The following is an 18,948-nucleotide window of genomic DNA, read 5'->3' as shown; positions in this document are numbered from 1 at the left end:
TAATTGGTATTTGAGGGAAAAATGGCACTGAGTGGTAAAAATTCTTAAAAATAATATGATGTTTTTGAGCAAAGTGATTTTTTTTAATTAGAACAAATGTTTTGGGAGGTTTTTAATTTACATCAACAAAAATAAATCGATTAACTGATGCATCACTCGAAACGAACAATTGACGAACACCTATAAAAATGACTAAGGACGTCTTACGGCACATTACTTTCAACTTCCAGCTTGCTTTACGTTCGGCAAAGCCAACGCAGGTGATTCTCGTTGGTGAGGAAAAGTGCCACTCTTCGGTGCTCTACGGTGCAAACATTTATGATCTAATGTGAGGATCTGGTGGCGGTGCGAGTTTGAGTTTGTTTTATGAACTTCGAAAGCAGATAGAGAGTGGTGAAAAACTAACAATCTCTCCGGAGAGTTCGTGGCAATAATAGTGCGGTGTTGAAATTCTCCGGCTCCGTAAAAACCCCACGGAGAAAAGCATCTCTGCTTGTTACAATGTTACTTGTATCGTTAGCGATAATTTATTTGTCACTATTCACACATAGATTCCCTGATGGGGAATGTATTAATTTCTCAACGAGTAAAATGATACTTCTACTCAGAATATCTGGCAATACTGTTGTGTTATCACGAACCTAATTCGAGTAGTCCCGCTTAACCGTGGGATGATGCAAACATTTATACTTTCATCACCTTATTTATATTTTAAAATAAACGCGTTTTTGAGATATCTATCTATATACATAAAAAGCAATTTTTGTGGGTTTGTTTGTTTGTTCGTTTGTTTGTCTTCTATAGACTCAGCCGTCTTAAGAGCTAGAGAGCTGAAATTTAGCATGGATGCTCATTAGGACCAGGAATGATGAAAAATGTTCTCAGATTTTTGGAAGACCCCTTCTGAAGGGGGTCGTCCATACAAGACCAACACATTTTCGCGATAATGACGTTAATTTTTGTCGAATTATGATGAAAATTTGCACATGGGAATTTTGAAAGATGGGCAATTGATTTCAGGTATCAAATTTAGGCTCAAAGGTCAGCCAAAGGAGTCGTTCATACAACGCAAATACTAGTTCAGCCATATTGACGACATAGTGCATTGGTTTGAGTTGAAAATTGGTTCACGGGCGTTTTAAAAGACGGGCAACCGATTTCAGGTATCAAATTTTGTATAAGGGGCCGCCAAAAGGGGTCGTCCATGCTACACAAATACTGTTATATTGACGTTATTATGCATCGGAATGAGATAACATTGACACATGGAAGTTTTCAGGGATGAACAATCGATTTCAAGTGTCAAATTTTGTGTAAGGGGTCGGCAAAAGGGGGCGTCCATACTTCATACTCTACTGTTTTTGCGATATTGACGTTATTATACATGGGATTCGGATGAAATTTTGTCATGGATGGGAAATTGATGTCCGGTTTCAAATTTCGGATCAAGGGTCGGCCAACGGGGTCGTCCATATTAACTTTTCACTGCCTTAGTAATATTGTCGTAATTATGTTTCAGAAGGAAACAAAATTTTGTGAGTGGCAGTTTTAAGGGGCGGGCAATTGATTTCAAGCATTTAATTTTGGATCGGGGTTGGAAAAGGTGTGAAATTTCGGGTCACAGGCAGGATTACCACATATACAGATTTTTCTGTAAACATACAGATTTTTTTTGAAATTTTCAAGCAAAAAACTGTATATACAGATTACATAGAATTGGAAAATTATACAGATTTTATTCCGATTTTCAGCAAATGAAATTTGTTTTATGATATTTTGATTAGACTTTGAGTTAATCGAGAATAACTTCTTTGATGATCCAACGCTCAAGCCACCAATTGTCATCCTCACAAATTAGGAAAATCTTCCAGATTGTAGTTCGGAAAAACAGTTTTCAATCCTGTGTTCGAGAGTCATACACCAAGAACACGAAATAAAATTTTTAATGGTACTCAGTTAAATATCATTGACTTACTTCATGGTTACATCGATTACAACTAAATACAGAAACTTGCCAGAGACAATTGACACAATTTTCAAATCCCATCTTACTGTTCAACCCCGGTTGGACAAAGATCGTTAATTTTACGAAACATATACACTTTAAAGTTTTCTTGACCTTATTTTTTACATGTAGCGTAAGTAAGTATAAGCTGTATATAGCCGGTACGAAGGCAAAGATACAGATAATTTTTGATGGCTCGGTCCCCAGCAGATTAGAGTATGCTTTTTTTTTTGTAAAAAATATAATGATTTACAAAGACTCTGCTCCTGTGTGGGGGTCGAACCCAGTACGCCTGGCATACCAAAACCAGACTCGCGCCAGCCTATCCGCTAGACCACATCGGCACTTACTTCTAGCAAACATGTTTTTAGTGGTACAAATATAATCAAGTTTCGATAATTATAAAACAGCTGAATTCACCAAATTGAGTTAGCTTACTTTTCAGCGCATTCTCGGAACAGAGATTTGCTAACTAGGCATCGGATTTCTGCAACCTCTTCTGTGGGTGTAGTAAGCAAACTTTCTCCAGAAGGTGGTACTAATGTGCATGTCATTGCTGAAGTATATGAAGCATGCAGAGTTACAAATGTTTTTATGCAGACCAACTGTTAGAGAAGTGCCCCAGTGTTTCATTTGATTTGAATTTTTCTGTGATGTATCCATGTTTGAAATGGTTTATTTCGGCTCAAAAATGACCTTTCGGAATGTTTCAGTCATATGAACGCCTAAAGTTTCTTTCCTTTATTGTTACCCGGCAAGAATAGAATAAACCCAGATTTCGTGTTGGTCCTTAACCTATGGTTTGTTCTTTATTTCATTAACTTATTAAGAATTGTCTGTAAAAATGACTGGAAATTTTTACCTTACCTATTTATTTTAAGCTTCGGAGTAGGAAACTACTTCCGAAAAACGTTTATAAACCTTATCGTACGTCTTTACTCACATTATGAATTATGACAGTTTTCCCTCTCGTATCATACATTCTAAAAAAATAAAATTCTCACTACGATCTAAATGCTCTGCCGGCTTCTCCGAATGGCGGCGATTGGGATGGGGGTTGGACTGTTGTCACGATTTGGAGGTAATTTATATTTCACACTTTCGCGAACCACAACGCGGTGCACATCTGTGTTTGTGTGGGTGTCTTTTGCTATGCTTGTGTGACCGGGGGCAACATAAATTTTACTTAAAAAGCTCTAGGAAAAGCTTCACTCCGGCTTCGCGATCTGCTCAATTAGTTAGTATTTGTTGTTCTCGTGTTTGGCGTAATGAATGAAGGCCAGCACCGAATCGGCCAGGTACAGAGCACCGGTGACGACGCAAAGCGATCCGAGAGCAAGACCGGCCTGTTGGAAAATTGAAAAAAATGTCATAAAGTTTGAGGTGAACTTTTGGAAAGTGGTCCTGTGAATGTGTTGACATTTTGAGCCCCTTGAACTAAGGTTTTTTTAAACTCAATTTAACTCAAACCTACCGTTCGTTCCGAGGTGATCTGCTGGAAATCATGCTCGGCCAGATATCCGTGCCAATAGTGCAGAGCAGTTCCGCCAACGGCCACCCACATGAAGGTTCCGACCACGTTCATGATGGTGTCCGACAGCTCTCGCTTCAGCTTCGTAGTTCCGAAACAGAATGTGATCAGCTGCACCGAGGTGTAGATGAAATAACCGACGAACACCCCGGAGGCGACGATTTCCGCATCCGGACTCTTTTCCTCGTTCAGGTTCCACGTTCCGCCGATACCGAGGAAATCGCCCCCGTATCCGGTTCGGTAGATTATCAGTACCACCAGGTTCAGTACCTAAAGGGAGTGGATGAACAAAAACATTGGTTACCTATGTATTATTGAACACTCTCTAAGATTTTTATTTTTGAGTGTAGAAGCCAGTCCAACTCAGGTCTTCTATGAAAAATTTAAGACTATATGAGCATTATCAATTAATTCACATAGCAGTTTGAAACGAAGCTTTAGAATCATACATGACAAGGATGTGGACAAAAACTGAATTTTGATTTGTCGGATTGTAATTTAAGTATTTTTTTTAGAAAAGTAATATAAATGATTCCGGAATAGGCTGCTTTAGAAAACAAAATCTTTTGACTACGGGAACTCGTCAAAATGACAGATTACAGTTCCTGCTCTCAAAAAACAACCTTTCAAAAGTGAAAAAATAACTGTATGTACTAATGATTTTAAGGCACAGATTAAACTTATTATTATAAATATGGTTGAATTATTGGTATTTCGCAAATTCGTTTCCGTTAACCATGTGTTATGTTTTATTTAAAAAAAACAGGGAAAACTGGCCTAGAAATTTAAAAAGTAAAAACAATGACAAAGCTCAAAATTGACCAAATTAACAAAACAAAAAAATAATAATTTAAAACATAAAAATGCATTTCAATTTAATTTATTTATAAAGTCTATCATTTTCATCGTTTTTGATTTTTTTTATTTTTAAGATTTCTAATACCATTGAAATTTTTTGAAATTTTAGTAATTTTTGTAATTTTTGTAATTTTTTTAATTTTTGTAATTTTTGTAATTTTTAAAATTTTTGTAATTTTGTAATATTGTAATTTTTGTAATTTTTGTAATTTTTGTAATTTTTGTCATTTTTGTTATTTTTGTAATTTTTGTAATTTTTGTCATTTTTGTAATTTTTGTAATTTTTGTAATTTTTGTAATTTTTGTAATTTTTGTAATTTTTGTAATTTTTGTAATTTTTGTAATTTTTGTAATTTTTGTAATTTTTGTAATTTTTGTAATTTTTGTAATTTTTGTAATTTTTGTAATTTTTGTAATTTTTGTAATTTTTGTAATTTTTGTAATTTTTGTAATTTTTGTAATTTTTGTAATTTTTGTAATTTTTGTAATTTTTGTAATTTTTGTAATTTTTGTAATTTTTGGAATTTTTGTAATTTTTGTAATTTTTGTAATTTTTGTAATTTTTTGTAATTTTTGTAATTTTTGTAATTTTTGTAATTTTTGTAATTTTTGTAATTTTTGTAATTTTTGTAATTTTTGTAATTTTTGTAATTTTTGTAATTTTTGTAATTTTTGTAATTTTTGTAATTTTTGTAATTTTTGTAATTTTTGTAATTTTTGTAATTTTTGTAATTTTTGTAATTTTTGTAATTTTTGTAATTTTTGTAATTTTTGTAATTTTTGTAATTTTTGTAATTTTTGTAATTTTTGTAATTTTTGTAATTTTTGTAATTTTTGTAATTTTTGTAATTTTTGTAATTTTTGTAATTTTTGTAATTTTTGTAATTTTTGTAATTTTTGTAATTTTTGTAATTTTTGTAATTTTTGTAATTATTGTAATTTTTGTAATTTTTGTAATTTTTGTAATTTTTGTAATTTTTGTAATTTTTGTAATTTTTGTAATTTTTGTAATTTTTGTAATTTTTGTAATTTTTGTAATTTTTGTAATTTTTGTAATTTTTGTAATTTTTGTAATTTTTGTAATTTTTGTAATTTTTGTAATTTTTGTAATTTTTGTAATTTTTGTAATTTTTGTAATTTTTGTAATTTTTGTAATTTTTGTAATTTTTTTAATTTTTGTAATTTTTGTAATTTTTGTAATTTTGGAAATTTTTGTAATTTTTGTAATTTTTGTAATTTTTGTAATTTTTGTAATTTTTGTAATTTTTGTAATTTTTGTAATTTTTGTAATTTTTGTAATTTTTGTAATTTTTGTAATTTTTGTAATTTTTGTAATTTTTGTAATTTTTGTAATTTTTGTAATTTTTGTAATTTTTGTAATTTTTTAATTTTTGTAATTTTTGTAATTTTTGTAATTTTTGTAATTTTTGTAATTTTTGTAATTTTTGTAATTTTTGTAATTTTTGTAATTTTTGTAATTTTTGTAATTTTTGTAATTTTTTAATTTTTGTAACTTTTGTAATTTTTGTAATTTTTGTAACTTTTGTAATTTTTGTAATTTTTGTAATTTTTGTAATTTTTGTAATTTTTGTAATTTTTGTAATTTTTGTAATTTTTGTAATTTTTGTAATTTTTGTAATTTTTGTAATTTTTGTAATTTTTGTAATTTTTGTAATTTTTGTAATTTTTGTAATTTTTGTAATTTTTGTAATTTTTGTAATTTTTGTAATTTTTGTAATTTTTGTAATTTTTGTAATTTTTGTAATTTTTGTAATTTTTGTAATTTTTGTAATTTTTGTAATTTTTGTAATTTTTGTAATTTTTGTAATTTTTGTAATTTTTGTAATTTTTGTAATTTTTGTAATTTTTGTAATTTTTGTAATTTTTGTAATTTTTGTAGTTTTTGTAATTTTTGTAATTTTTGTAATTTTTGTAATTTTTGTAATTTTTGTAATTTTTGTAATTTTTGTAATTTTTGTAATTTTTGTAATTTTTGTAATTTTTGTAATTTTTGTAATTTTTGTAATTTTTGTAATTTTTGTAATTTTTGTAATTTTTGTAATTTTTGTAATTTTTGTAATTTTTGTAATTTTTGTAATTTTTGTAATTTTTGTAATTTTTGTAATTTTTGTAATTTTTGTAATTTTTGTAATTTTTGTAATTTTTGTAATTTTTGTAATTTTTGTAATTTTTGTAATTTTTGTAATTTTTGTAATTTTTGTAATTTTTGTAATTTTTGTAATTTTTGTAATTTTTGTAATTTTTGTAATTTTTGTAATTTTTGTAATTTTTGTAATTTTTGTAATTTTTGTAATTTTTGTAATTTTTGTAATTTTTGTAATTTTTGTAATTTTTGTAATTTTTGTAATTTTTGTAATTTTTGTAATTTTTGTAATTTTTGTAATTTTTGTAATTTTTGTAATTTTTGTAATTTTTGTAATTTTTGTAATTTTTGTAATTTTTGTAATTTTTGTAATTTTTGTAATTTTTGTAATTTTTGTAATTTTTGTAATTTTTGTAATTTTTGTAATTTTTGTAATTTTTGTAATTTTTGTAATTTTTGTAATTTTTGTAATTTTTGTCATTTTTGTAATTTTTGTAATTTTTGTAATTTTTGTAATTTTTGTAATTTTTGTAATTTTTGTAATTTTTGTTATTTTTGTAATTTTTGTAATTTTTGTTATTTTTGTAATTTTCGTAATTTTTGTTATTTTTGTTATTTTTGTAATTTTCGTAATTTTTGTAATTTTTGTAATTTTTGTAATTTTTGTAATTTTTGTAATTTTTGTAATTTTTGTAATTTTTGTAATTTTTGTAATTTTTGTAATTTTTGTAATTTTTGTAATTTTTGTAATTTTTGTAATTTTTGTAATTTTTGTAATTTTTGTAATTTTTGTAATTTTTGTAATTTTTGTAATTTTTGTAATTTTTGTAATTTTTGTAATTTTTGTAATTTTTGTAATTTTTGTAATTTTTGTAATTTTTGTAATTTTTGTAATTTTTGTAATTTTTGTAATTTTTGTAATTTTTGTAATTTTTGTAATTTTTGTAATTTTTGTAATTTTTGTAATTTTTGTAATTTTTGTAATTTTTGTAATTTTTGTAATTTTTGTAATTTTTGTAATTTTTGTAATTTTTGTAATTTTTGTAATTTTTGTAATTTTTGTAATTTTTGTAATTTTTGTAATTTTTGTAATTTTTGTAATTTTTGTAATTTTTGTAATTTTTGTAATTTTTGTAATTTTTGTAATTTTTGTAATTTTTGTAATTTTTGTAATTTTTGTAATTTTTGTAATTTTTGTAATTTTTGTAATTTTTGTAATTTTTGTAATTTTTGTAATTTTTGTAATTTTTGTAATTTTTGTAATTTTTGTAATTTTTGTAATTTTTGTAATTTTTGTAATTTTTGTAATTTTTGTAATTTTTGTAATTTTTGTAATTTTTGTAATTTTTGTAATTTTTGTAATTTTTGTAATTTTTGTAATTTTTGTCATTTTTGTAATTTTTGTTATTTTTGTTATTTTTGTAATTTTTGTAATTTTTGTAATTTTTGTAATTTTTGTAATTTTTGAAATTTTTGTAATTTTTGTAATTTTTGTAATTTTTGTCATTTTTGTAATTTTTGAAATTTTTGAAATTTTTGAAATTTTTGTAATTTTTGAAATTTTTGTAATTTTTGAAATTTTTGTAATTTTTGAAATTTATGTCATTTTTGTAATTTTTGTAATTTTTGTAATTTTTGTAATTTTTGTCATTTTTGTTATTTTTGTAATTTTTGTAATTTTTGTAATTTTTGTAATTTTTGTTATTTTTTGTAATGTTTGTAATTTTTGTAATTTTTGTAATTTTTGTAATTTTTGTAATTTTTGTAATTTTTGTAATTTTTGTTATTTTTGTAATTTTTGTAATTTTTGTAATTTTTGTAATTTTTGTAATTTTTGTAATTTTTGTAATTTTTGTAATTTTTGTCATTTTTGTAATTTTTGTAATTTTTGTAATTTTTTTTATTTTTTGTCATTTTTGTCATTTTTGTCATTTTTGTCATTTTTGTCATTTTTGTCATTTTTGTCATTTTTGTCATTTTTGTCATTTTTGTCATTTTTGTCATTTTTGTAATTTTTTTTATTTTTTGTTATTTTTGTCATTTTTGTCATTTTTGTCATTTTTGTCATTTTTGTCATTTTTGTCATTTTTGTCATTTTTGTCATTTTTGTCATTTTTGTCATTTTTGTCATTTTTGTCATTTTTGTCATTTTTGTCATTTTTGTCATTTTTGTCATTTTTGTCATTTTTGTCATTTTTGTCATTTTTGTCATTTTTGTCATTTTTGTCATTTTTGTCATTTTTGTCATTTTTGTCATTTTTGTCATTTTTGTCATTTTTGTCATTTTGTCATTTTTGTCATTTTTGTCATTTTTGTCATTTTTGTCATTTTTGTCATTTTTGTCATTTTTGTCATTTTTGTCATTTTTGTCATTTTTGTCTTTAAAATAAGGCATCAAATGTGTTTATCAAAATTTAACCTTAAACTGTAATATCCAATAGAGTTCATTGTTAAATTTTCAGTTAGACTTAACATCCAAAAAGCTATAAGAAAATTGTTTTGATCACCTATTAAAAAATAGATTAATAATCAATCATACCCAATATTCTACAGCAGCCGTCAATGTTTTAAATTTTCGAAACAATAAACATGAAGCGCGAAGTTCAAACAGCAGCATCCGAACTGAATGAAGATAAAACCATTGAAGGCTTCGCTCCCGCTTGATTGTGAATTTCGAAATTCTTTCCACGCGACCAACCACATGGAAAGGACCTTTATCAGCCCGATTCTCGGTCGTCGTCGTTTCTACCGCCTGCCGTTTGCTTCTGCATGCCGGGAATCCCTCTTCGAGTTCATCAATTTGCATAAACACATTACATTAATTTATTTTTTTGCTCGCGTTCCCAACCGGGCACTTGAAAACAAAATGGAACGTCCAACAGATGATGACGGTTACAGAAAAAGTAAAACTTCCGGTAAACCGAAAGCGATTGTTTGAGGCTGATGTTAGGTTGATACCGGAATGCTCGGTGAATTTTGAACACCTCGTCCAAAAACTTGGCTTTCGACTCTGCGTACGGAAAATATGTTTAAAATTTGCGTTCAAGTTTCAGGTGAAAGTTCGTATTTCGAACCACCCTTGAAGGCGGCAGTTGTAAATAACGAAAAACCCTTTTCGCCGTCCAAGCTTTCGAAATAAAAGCGCCCACGCACTGCCAACAATGAGTTGGAGAGTCACGATTTTGCGAGGCGGAGGCAAAGAAATTTTCGACCAGACCAAACAGTTTATAGCTACGATTTTTCCACCTGCCATGCCAGGTTCCAGCTCATTCCGATCTGTGCTCTCTACAGCCAGTTCAGTTCGCTCGATTAAGATAAGCGTAATGGCATTGGCATCATCATGAGTAGCTACAGCCTGTATGATGCCGGATGCTCCGGGAAATTCGCTGACTCTGCCCGTCGGAGGAATTTTTCAACCTGCCTCAAGGTACGTTTGAAAGAATTTCCAGTCGAACGAATAGATCGAATTCATAGAATGTGACTCATCTGCTGTGAAATTGAATTTTTTGCGCAAAGAATGTTGGCCAGTGGAACAACAAACTAGGCGATTTGAAATTCATGTAAAGCGTCGTTTTTTTCGTTGTGAATTTATTACATGCTACCATTTTTGACAATCGACCTTCAATTATTTTTACTATATAGAGCGCATTCTTGATGATTATTTCATGATTTCTAACACAAACTCGCGCTTTTCGTAATCGGTTGAACGAACGATGAGTCAGGAGTAGTCAATGTTTACTCAAGTATCATCATCACTGGCCGAGCTGATAACAATATGGGGCACGCCAAGTGTCGAAATTCGTTCGGTGGAATGCTACGGATTCTACCAGTAGCGCAAAAAAAGCGTCATCTGAAATAATGCTGATTAAAGAATCTACATGTACTTGTTTAGTTTTTTGCCGGATGATATAGGAAGCGTAGGAATTTAACACGAGATAGTAATGTTTTTGATTTGCTTCGAGTATCGAGAACAGGGTTTTTTTTTGTCCAAATCCATTAATGGACGCACAACTTTAATAAACCTAAAAATATTTTTCTTTATCGAATGCTCACACCAATTATATTTTTAAGGGATAAAATTGATATGAGGAAATAGCATTCCTTGTAGAAGTTGATGGCGCTGCTATTTTTGCACACCACTGTAGTTCTTCGTGCCCACTATTTCACCCAGATGATAACTCAGTTTTCACATATCTGATAAGACCTTTTTTTGAATTTTATACCCCATTTTGTTTTCGAATTTTAAAGATTTAATATAAAAAACATGGGACACTCATATAGATATACATGTTCATTCGAAAATATGAACCCAAAACCGAGTAAGGGATCAGTTGTAGGAGATTCTTGATTCAGAATCCCTAAGTTTATCACAGCTAATAATTTCCAAATTCGAGAAGTTCTTATTCAAAATACAAGATTAGATTTTTTTAAACTGAAAGTTGTATTTCAATTCGTGTTTGAGAGTTAGAATTTTCATTAGAAAAGATAACTTTGAACAGTTTTTTTTTTGCCGAACTTGAAAATTGGAACGAAAATTCCCAAAACAAGTACCGTAAAACGGGGTATCATTGATCACCGGGGTGACAAAAATCACATTGAAATTTTTTCACATGTTCATCAATAACTAAGTCTAAAGTTTAAATATTTTTAAACTTTTTTCTACGTTTAAAAACCTACATGTTGAGTTTTAAATTGGGAAAAACTTGGTTTGTTTTTGAAAATTTCAAATTTTTGTTAAAATGTTATTTCAAAATCTTGAAATAACTATTTTATCGAAGGCTTGCAAACAAATATCCTTCCTGACGAAATCGAAGCGATTAGAAGCAGCAGGTTGATTTATGTGACAGTTCAACTTTTTTCCTTAGTAAATTTATAGTTTTGGTGTAGTTTTTGTTGTATTTTAAGGTTAATTTTTGATATTTTAAAAATAGGAACGTTTTCAAAGAGTGAGCCAGCCTAGGACAAAAGGTTAGAATCCTTATCAAATGGTAAAGTTTGAAGGAAAAAATTTAAGGGAAAAAGGGCAAGGGACTGACACTATTTGAAGACAAAATTTTATTAATTTTCTGTAGTCTAATAAGTAGGGGAGAATGAGGATACTTGTTCCCTGGGGATACTTGATTCCTTAGCTATATCTCGAAACTGGAATGTCTTACAAAGATCAAATGTTCTAGAAAAATTTGCCAAAATGAGCAAAATAACAATGCTTGTAGTTTAAAAATTTTTAACAAAATAATTGTTTGAGTAATTGAACTTTGTTTGAAAAATTTCATAAAATGTAACTTGAAGATCTTTTTCATCACTTTAAAATGTTCCTTAAATGGGAAAATTATGAAAAAAAATATTTGTTCTAATGTAGCAATGGTTCGAGCGTAAAATGAACTTCATAATGCCATGTTTTCAAAGTAATGGAAAACTCTCTACTTTTTTCAGGAAGAGTTTTCTAAAATGTTGATTATGGGTACAATTGATCCCCTAGAGTTGGGTACAATTGATCCCCCTTCCAAACGGCATATTCTTCTTCTGAATTGATCGTTATGATTGCTGATTACGAAATTACTAATATTTATCCAAAAAATAATATTTATCAAACAATTGTCTAAAGGATAGAGCAAAAATAATTAAGTTTCTCTTAATTATAAAAACTAGCGCCTTTAAGTATGCAATGTTATTAGCGTTGAGACGAAGTTATAGAATTTTCTTCTTATGTCTGCTATAAATTGTGAAATGAGAACAAACATGACCAAAATAGTCAATTAACATTCTATCTAGGGGTTTTGTTTGATTTTTGTACAAGGATTAGGGCTTCCTGAATAAAAGATCAAGTCTCCCCTAACTTCAGAAAAATCGCAATTTTTTTACTCCCACGAAAATGCTTCTAGTTCATCAACGGGTTCAAGTATCGTTCTAATTTTTGGAGCATAGAAACTTGAAGTAACAAGCTGTCAGAAAATGTCAAAGACGGCGAGTTGCTAAATTTTTTCAAAAAGATATGGTGAAAATAAGAAAAGGGGATCAAGTATCCCCACTCTCCCCTAATGTTAAAAAATTTATCCCCTCAATTTATGCAACATCATTGTTCATCTTTCAATCAACAGTTAAATTGTTCGGCCTTAACACTAGGACTGCGATGTTGTTTTATTTGGAACACGAAGAAATCTAAATATAGAAAAACCGAAATTCAGCATTGTATGTCTCAGAATTCACAGGACCAAATGTTACATACATAGTATCTTTGAGCCACCGAAAGTATTGTGTTCAATTTTGAAGAGTTTCATGATCAATTTTATATCATTCGAGTTTGTTCCGAACTGCCTTAGCAGCTGATAAACTAGCATTTGCAAATATTATGAAGGTGTTTTGTATCATTTATGATCAAGAAAACTCGCTAAAACCGTCAAAATAGAGATTGATTAATGCTACCCCAAAGCATCAAATTTCAAACAAAGACGGAACCGATTTTTAAATCAAATTTTAAGTAGTTTTATAAATTTCTGCTACCAGGTTTTACGTTCAAAGGAGTCCAGCACAGGTTTTAAAAATATGAAACATGCCACATTGCCACACAGAAAAATTGTCGAAAAATATTGAAAAAAGTTATCAATCTTACCCCGTTTTACGATACCTACTTTCTACACGAATTTGGTTTCATAATATAAAAATTGAAAAAAACAATAGGAATCATTTTTTTTCTTTTCAAAAGAGAAGTAATCTTTCAAAATAATTTCAACATTGAATTGGACGTCTTTCTAGAGACTTTGTTAAAATTCAAAGATATTTATAATAAAAATTCTTTGCTGGGATTTTCATCAAGCATTATTGGTAGCTTCCAGAATTTAAATTAGACGAATGCTAGAAAAATTCAACCGACTTTTATAGGAACAATTCATTAGAGGAGAGATTTTCCAAATTAAAAACCTTCGTTAAAACTGATCCATTTTGGAGAATCTAGCCTATAAAACTATTCAAAATTTGAATAAATCTTAAGTTAGTTTTGATTACGTCGTATGAACCAATATAAACAAAATTGAGTTATTGGTTGCTTACTATTGATATACATGTATTCTATGTTAGGTAAAAACTTGGTTTCATTTGATCAATAAAAAACTTCAATAAAATTTGAATTTTGAACGTATAATCGCTTTCCCTGTTTGTAGTGCAATTTGGTTTTAACGACTTTTTGCGCATCACTGGATTGCCGTGATGCAAAAGGACGCCAAACAACATTGCGTCATGTTGGTTTTTGTGTCCTTATGCATTTTGGTAGAAAATGCATTGTCAGATTATAAAAAGTTTGTTTCTTCAAACGGGTATCGATTAAATTGGCTGTTCTGACTATACTGCAGTGATATAAATTATCAACTTTCTCCTGGTTAAGTTCAATAAATGTTACATTTATTTCAAACATTAATTTCAGCTTGATATTTCTCCATACAGAGGCAGCCAACTTCTGTAGGGAATATATCACCTGCGAGAATCCAGTAACACTCCAAGGATTGAAACGTAAGTACTCTTTCTTTTGCTCTGCTCGCGATACTTGACGAAGTACCATTTAAAGAGTTTCTTCAAATTTAATGCAATTAATTGAGTCATACCCAGGAGGAATCATATCTCGTTAAAACTTTAGTTTTTTAATCAAGTTCGCTGAAATTAGCAAACGTTAGAACAAACCAAGTCATGTTTGAAGATAAAATTCGTAAATTAACGATACGACTTATGCGCCTAAAAAGTATTGCAAAGGTCGTAAGTACGTTTTCACCTAAACATCTAAATTATGGCCTGTATTGAGTATCCTGGCATATTTTTCATCTATTCTTGTAACGCAAATCAACTTTTCAGACAACTCTGAGTTGCATTAGAAATACCAGAATTGAAAATGTATTACAAAACATTAGCAGCGATTTTCTCGAAATAAGTCAGGTGGCTCATACGACCTAATCAGAACAAATTCTCGAAATATTCCTTTTGATCTTACAAAATGATACATATGATCTTCTTCGAAGAAATAGAATATTGTTGTAAAAACTCATTTTTAATCGAAATTTACTTTCAGTCTAAAGTAACAATTTCATCATTCAAAGTTGAAAAGTAATTCTCATGAAAAGGGTGAAATTTGAAAAAAGCAAAAATTCAGTTTTGTTAAGACTCTATTCAGATTGTTTTTTTTTCAAAAGAAACAGTCGACTAAGTATCAATTATTCATTAACGCTACAGTCCCTGGAGTATCAATTTGACACTCCTGACCACAACTAATGTATCTCCCTTGTTTATCAATGTTATTCAAAATCTAATGTTTTGAAAACCTGGTAATGCAGTTGAAATATGCTTCTCAGACAATATTCAGCTGAAACACTTCAGTTTTCCGTTTTTCAATGCTTAAAAACATAAATCCTAAAAAACATGCTACGGAAAAAAGACTTCAGATCAGCAACAAAATGCTTAAAACTATTTCACTTTGCGTCTAAAAAAGCTGAAGCTATACGTGGCGCACAAGGATACATTTTTCTGAATATTTTTGAGAACATAATTATACGACATAACATAACATAAATACATAATGAATAACATAACAAAATACGAAAAAAGTGGTGTAAAAACCGTATTTTTCAATCAATGAACCGTCAAAATTGTTTACGTTACACTAGATAAATTTTGAAAAGTTGATTGGGTAGTTGATGTAATTGATGAATTTTCAAAGTTGCTGTTCGAAATTTGCACTGGATTTTGAGTATATGAACGCAAGATTTTTGCAACAAATTTATAATCACCAGAAAGGCAATTTCTAATCGATTCTAGTGGCGCTGCGATCCTTACAAAAAATATGATACCTTTGAAAATTCGTCAATTACTGTAGGTTTCGTATTTTGGCAACCCAAAGATGGGAAAATTTGTCAACATACGTTAACATTCCAATCCTCTTTTAAAATATTATCGGGTGTGAGTTAAACAATTTATACGATTCATTGATTGCAAAGTACGGTTTTACACCACTTATTTACATTTATCGTGAACATGATCTTAATAATCATAAACTTAACAGTCTTAAAAAAATAAAATAAAATCCTTGTGTGCAACGTAAAGCTTCTAACTTCAGCTTTCTAGGACATTGAATGAACTTTTTTTTTGAGCATTAGCTGATTTACAGTCTTTTTCCGAAGCATGTTTTTGCGATTTTTTTCTTAGTCTTTGAATAACTGCAGAAATTCAAATCTGCCGTCAAGCCATTTGAGTCAAGCTTTGTTTGGCTCGTATTATTCAGAAATATAAACAGTCATAACTTCGTGAAACTCAATTTGATGAAAACAGTTTTTTAGCAGGAAAATTAGCTTAGCATGATTGACTACTCATATCCACCTTAAATCATTGAACTTGAAATGCTTCATTTACAGGTCTTTACGGTTCAAAACAGATTGCGTCCTTTTCTCCTTTCACCTATAAAAATGCACTTTAAAAAAATTTGTTTTATACTTTTCAGTTCATTTTATGGAATTTCAATGACACAAAATTTTATGTTGGTAGGACATATAAAGAAAAAAGCTCAATACTGTGCAAATAAGATCAAATAACATTTCACTCAGAAGGCTCCGTTTAAATTCAGGGGCAGATTTGACTTCTGATAAAATTTTACGGGTGATAAATGCTATTCCAGACTCTTAAACTGGGTGATTCGTGTTTTTTTTTATCGATTTTGTGTCCGAATTGTTCCATTGTACATTGGACGGTTTATATGGAAGACCCCCCTCAAAAGGACTGTCTCCAAATTGGATGTCATTTGAACTAGAAGTTCTCATTATAAGCTTCAGTAACAAATATCAGCCTCTTTGACCACATGGTGGCTGTGCCTTAAGAAGGTTTTTAAAATGTGCAACCATTGGAAAAAATCGGACAACATTAAACGCGACATAAAATTTGCCTGTGTAACTATTGGGCACAGACAAGCTGTCTCAAATGATTTTTTTTTCAATTTTTATGTCACTTTTTTCTAAAACTTAAACTCATCGAGCTTGTTGACCAACCCTGTATGAGTGCAATCGACAAAAACTCGAGTGAATTCGGTTAAAATGACCAAAACACAGCATAAAAACCAAAATCATGTTCTTAGCTGTGCATCGATTGGCAAACCCTACTGGTAAACATTTTGAAGACGAATGTAGCTTTTACAAGCTGGCTATCGAACCATTTAAAAACGTTTTTAACAGATGGTAATTGTTTGAAAAGTAATACCAAAATTTTAAGACACAAAAAAAACTCTTAAACATATTTTCACAATTTGCCAAGAGCGTTCCAATGATTCGTCGGTATTATTGTGTAAGCATTTGTTTTACTACAACCAGTTTTAGTCATCGCTTCGGAGAATTTTTCCGGCAAGACTTTCTCTGGGTGAAGTGTTTGACTGCCATTTGGCGGGTCCGTTATCTAACCCGATTAAGCCTTATCAATCGAAGTTCAAACAGGTACCAACTAACACACAGCCTTCAGATTATGTACAAACTGTGTAATTCATTTTTTTTCAATGTATTTGTTTACACGGAATTTTACAACCCGTTGATGATGCCCTCACTCTACAGCTTCAATGATGAATCAACTAATTTTATACAATTTTTTAAGTGTTTGGGCATAACCTCTACAACAATTTTACCACTTTTTCTATATTTCAATGATTGTTGTTTGAAGAGGCATTTCTAAATTACTATATTTTTAGTGAACACAGTATAAACAGTAACAGTAACATTAAATGCTTAGAACAAAAATTACTGTATGATTAATTTTCCCAAAGGACTTAGCCACACCTATACGAAGGATAAGCCATATTCGGCAGCTGTAGTTAATTATCATCTCAAACCCCGATATTAGTATCCCATATAGAAGTTATTACTTCAAAGGATGCATGCAATCACTTTACGCCAACAATCATTTCTTAAATTTAAACTTTGTTTCAGTCCATTACACATAACTTTCAAACAGATTTCACCACATGTTTAAAAAAAAAACAAACGTTACTCTTCAGATGCATAACTTTTTCCAATTCTTCTGTTCCTTCCAACTTACCAATTTGAACACTTTAATGAATATGGAACCAATCGTTTCGGCGGACACCATTTTGTTTGATGCGATAAATCAACTTCGTTCCGCAAATTCACGAGACCGTCTGTCCAAAACTCTTCAGCTGACCCAGTTTATTGTGCCGTTGAACTGACCCTCTGCAATAAGTAAAAAGAGAAAGCTCTCAACAATAGGATGTGAAAATTTCGATCCCGAAATCCGGGAATCAACTCCCCGGTGACTCATAACTAACTCCACACCGGACGGTTTCCGGCTGTGATAAGTAGAAGCTAATAGATGATTTACCTTCCCTCGTGGGCACGAAGATTTCGATCGTCGTCCGCTACGGTGAACAATTAAATCGATTCTAAGCGAGGCTCGCACTTTGCCAGTTCGTTCCCGATCCGATGGGTGGCAAGCTGGGGCCCTTATCTTTCAACACATTCATACGGTTTGTATATGTTACCGGACCCTGGGGAAGATATCAACACCTGTACGAGTTTAGCATGTTCGAGTAAGGTGCCGAGATTAGATAAGATAGTACCTAACTTTGGCCCCGCTTTTGTGAGACTTTCAACTGGAAGAGAAAAATCGGTGCGTCGTCGTTTAGGAATGTGTGTGGTGCAATCATTGGAGATGGTAAGTGGCAATGATGATGGTTACACAAAAATTTTAACTTTGCTAGGAGCTACCCGAAGAAACCCATCCATGGCATGTTGGCCTGTTCCTCGGGGTTTATGAATAAGGTGCTTTGAATATGCATTTTGTTCAAATTGAGAAACTGTCCGTCGTTATCTTGTGGCGGAAAAGGCTTGTATCGCTTATGGCGAGTTGGCTCAACACTCAGCGCCAACTGATTTTAGCTAGCGGAACTAATACCAAATTGTGCCAAGTTTTAAGTTTAACGTCTAGAAAAGCAGTTTGTTTTACAGATTATGATTAGGTAGGATAATATTTCTTTCTGACAAGCTTTCTGCTTAACGGAGCATTGATTAACGTGTTAATTTCAAAAACTTTACCATCAGCGATAATACTGCTATGTCCATAAAGTAAAACATAAAATTTTATGATTGCGAGTTATTTGTTTCAAATAAATCTACATAACTGTTAAAAATTTTCGTCGGTATCAATACTGTTATTTATTAAAAGAAATCAAAATTTATTATAGAAAATAGTATCAGAAGCCTAAATTCATCATGTAGACTATTTAAGTAGAAAGTGATTTTTCGGCTCTAGAACAAGCATTCATGAATTAAGACGAATCAAAGGGATACGACGGAGAAGGATGACCTTTACCTACAAATTTGTTTTGTTCTAGACTTAGCATGCCAGAATTTTTCTTGCTCGTATCTGAGACTGACATTTTTTTCATAAATCTGGCAAAAACCGGGCATTTGGAGAATAGCC

At 29.8% G+C, this 18,948-nt stretch overlaps 1 protein-coding gene across 1 annotated transcript; it reads right to left on the bottom strand.

The window, feature by feature from the left end:
- Positions 1–2,781: 2,781 nt before the first annotated feature.
- Positions 2,782–17,949, bottom strand: LOC129748009 (protein snakeskin). Its single transcript, XM_055742458.1, has 4 exons — positions 17,848–17,949; positions 17,548–17,699; positions 3,480–3,806; positions 2,782–3,351 (listed from the first exon to the last, which is right to left on the bottom strand). Exons 2-4 carry the CDS (start codon positions 17,596–17,598, stop codon positions 3,244–3,246), a joined length of 486 nt encoding a protein of 161 aa, XP_055598433.1. The 5' UTR covers positions 17,599–17,699; positions 17,848–17,949; the 3' UTR covers positions 2,782–3,243.
- Between the last annotated feature and the right edge of the window lie 999 nt (positions 17,950–18,948).

Source organism: Uranotaenia lowii, chromosome 2 (assembly GCF_029784155.1).
Source record: "Uranotaenia lowii strain MFRU-FL chromosome 2, ASM2978415v1, whole genome shotgun sequence".
NCBI lineage: Eukaryota > Metazoa > Arthropoda > Insecta > Diptera > Culicidae > Uranotaenia > Uranotaenia lowii.
This window is presented reverse-complemented; position numbering and strand designations above follow the sequence as displayed.

Excerpts from the sequence above, each read along its gene's own strand:
- LOC129748009 (XM_055742458.1), bottom strand. The coding sequence starts at position 17,598 with ATGGTGTCCGCCGAAACGATTGGTTCCATATTCATTAAAGTGTTCAAA. Across the intron at positions 3,807-17,547 it reads TCATTAAAGTGTTCAAATTG|GTACTGAACCTGGTGGTACT; the intron begins GTAAGTTGGAAG and ends CACTCCCTTTAG. Across the intron at positions 3,352-3,479 it reads AGATCACCTCGGAACGAACG|GCCGGTCTTGCTCTCGGATC; the intron begins GTAGGTTTGAGT and ends ATTTTCCAACAG.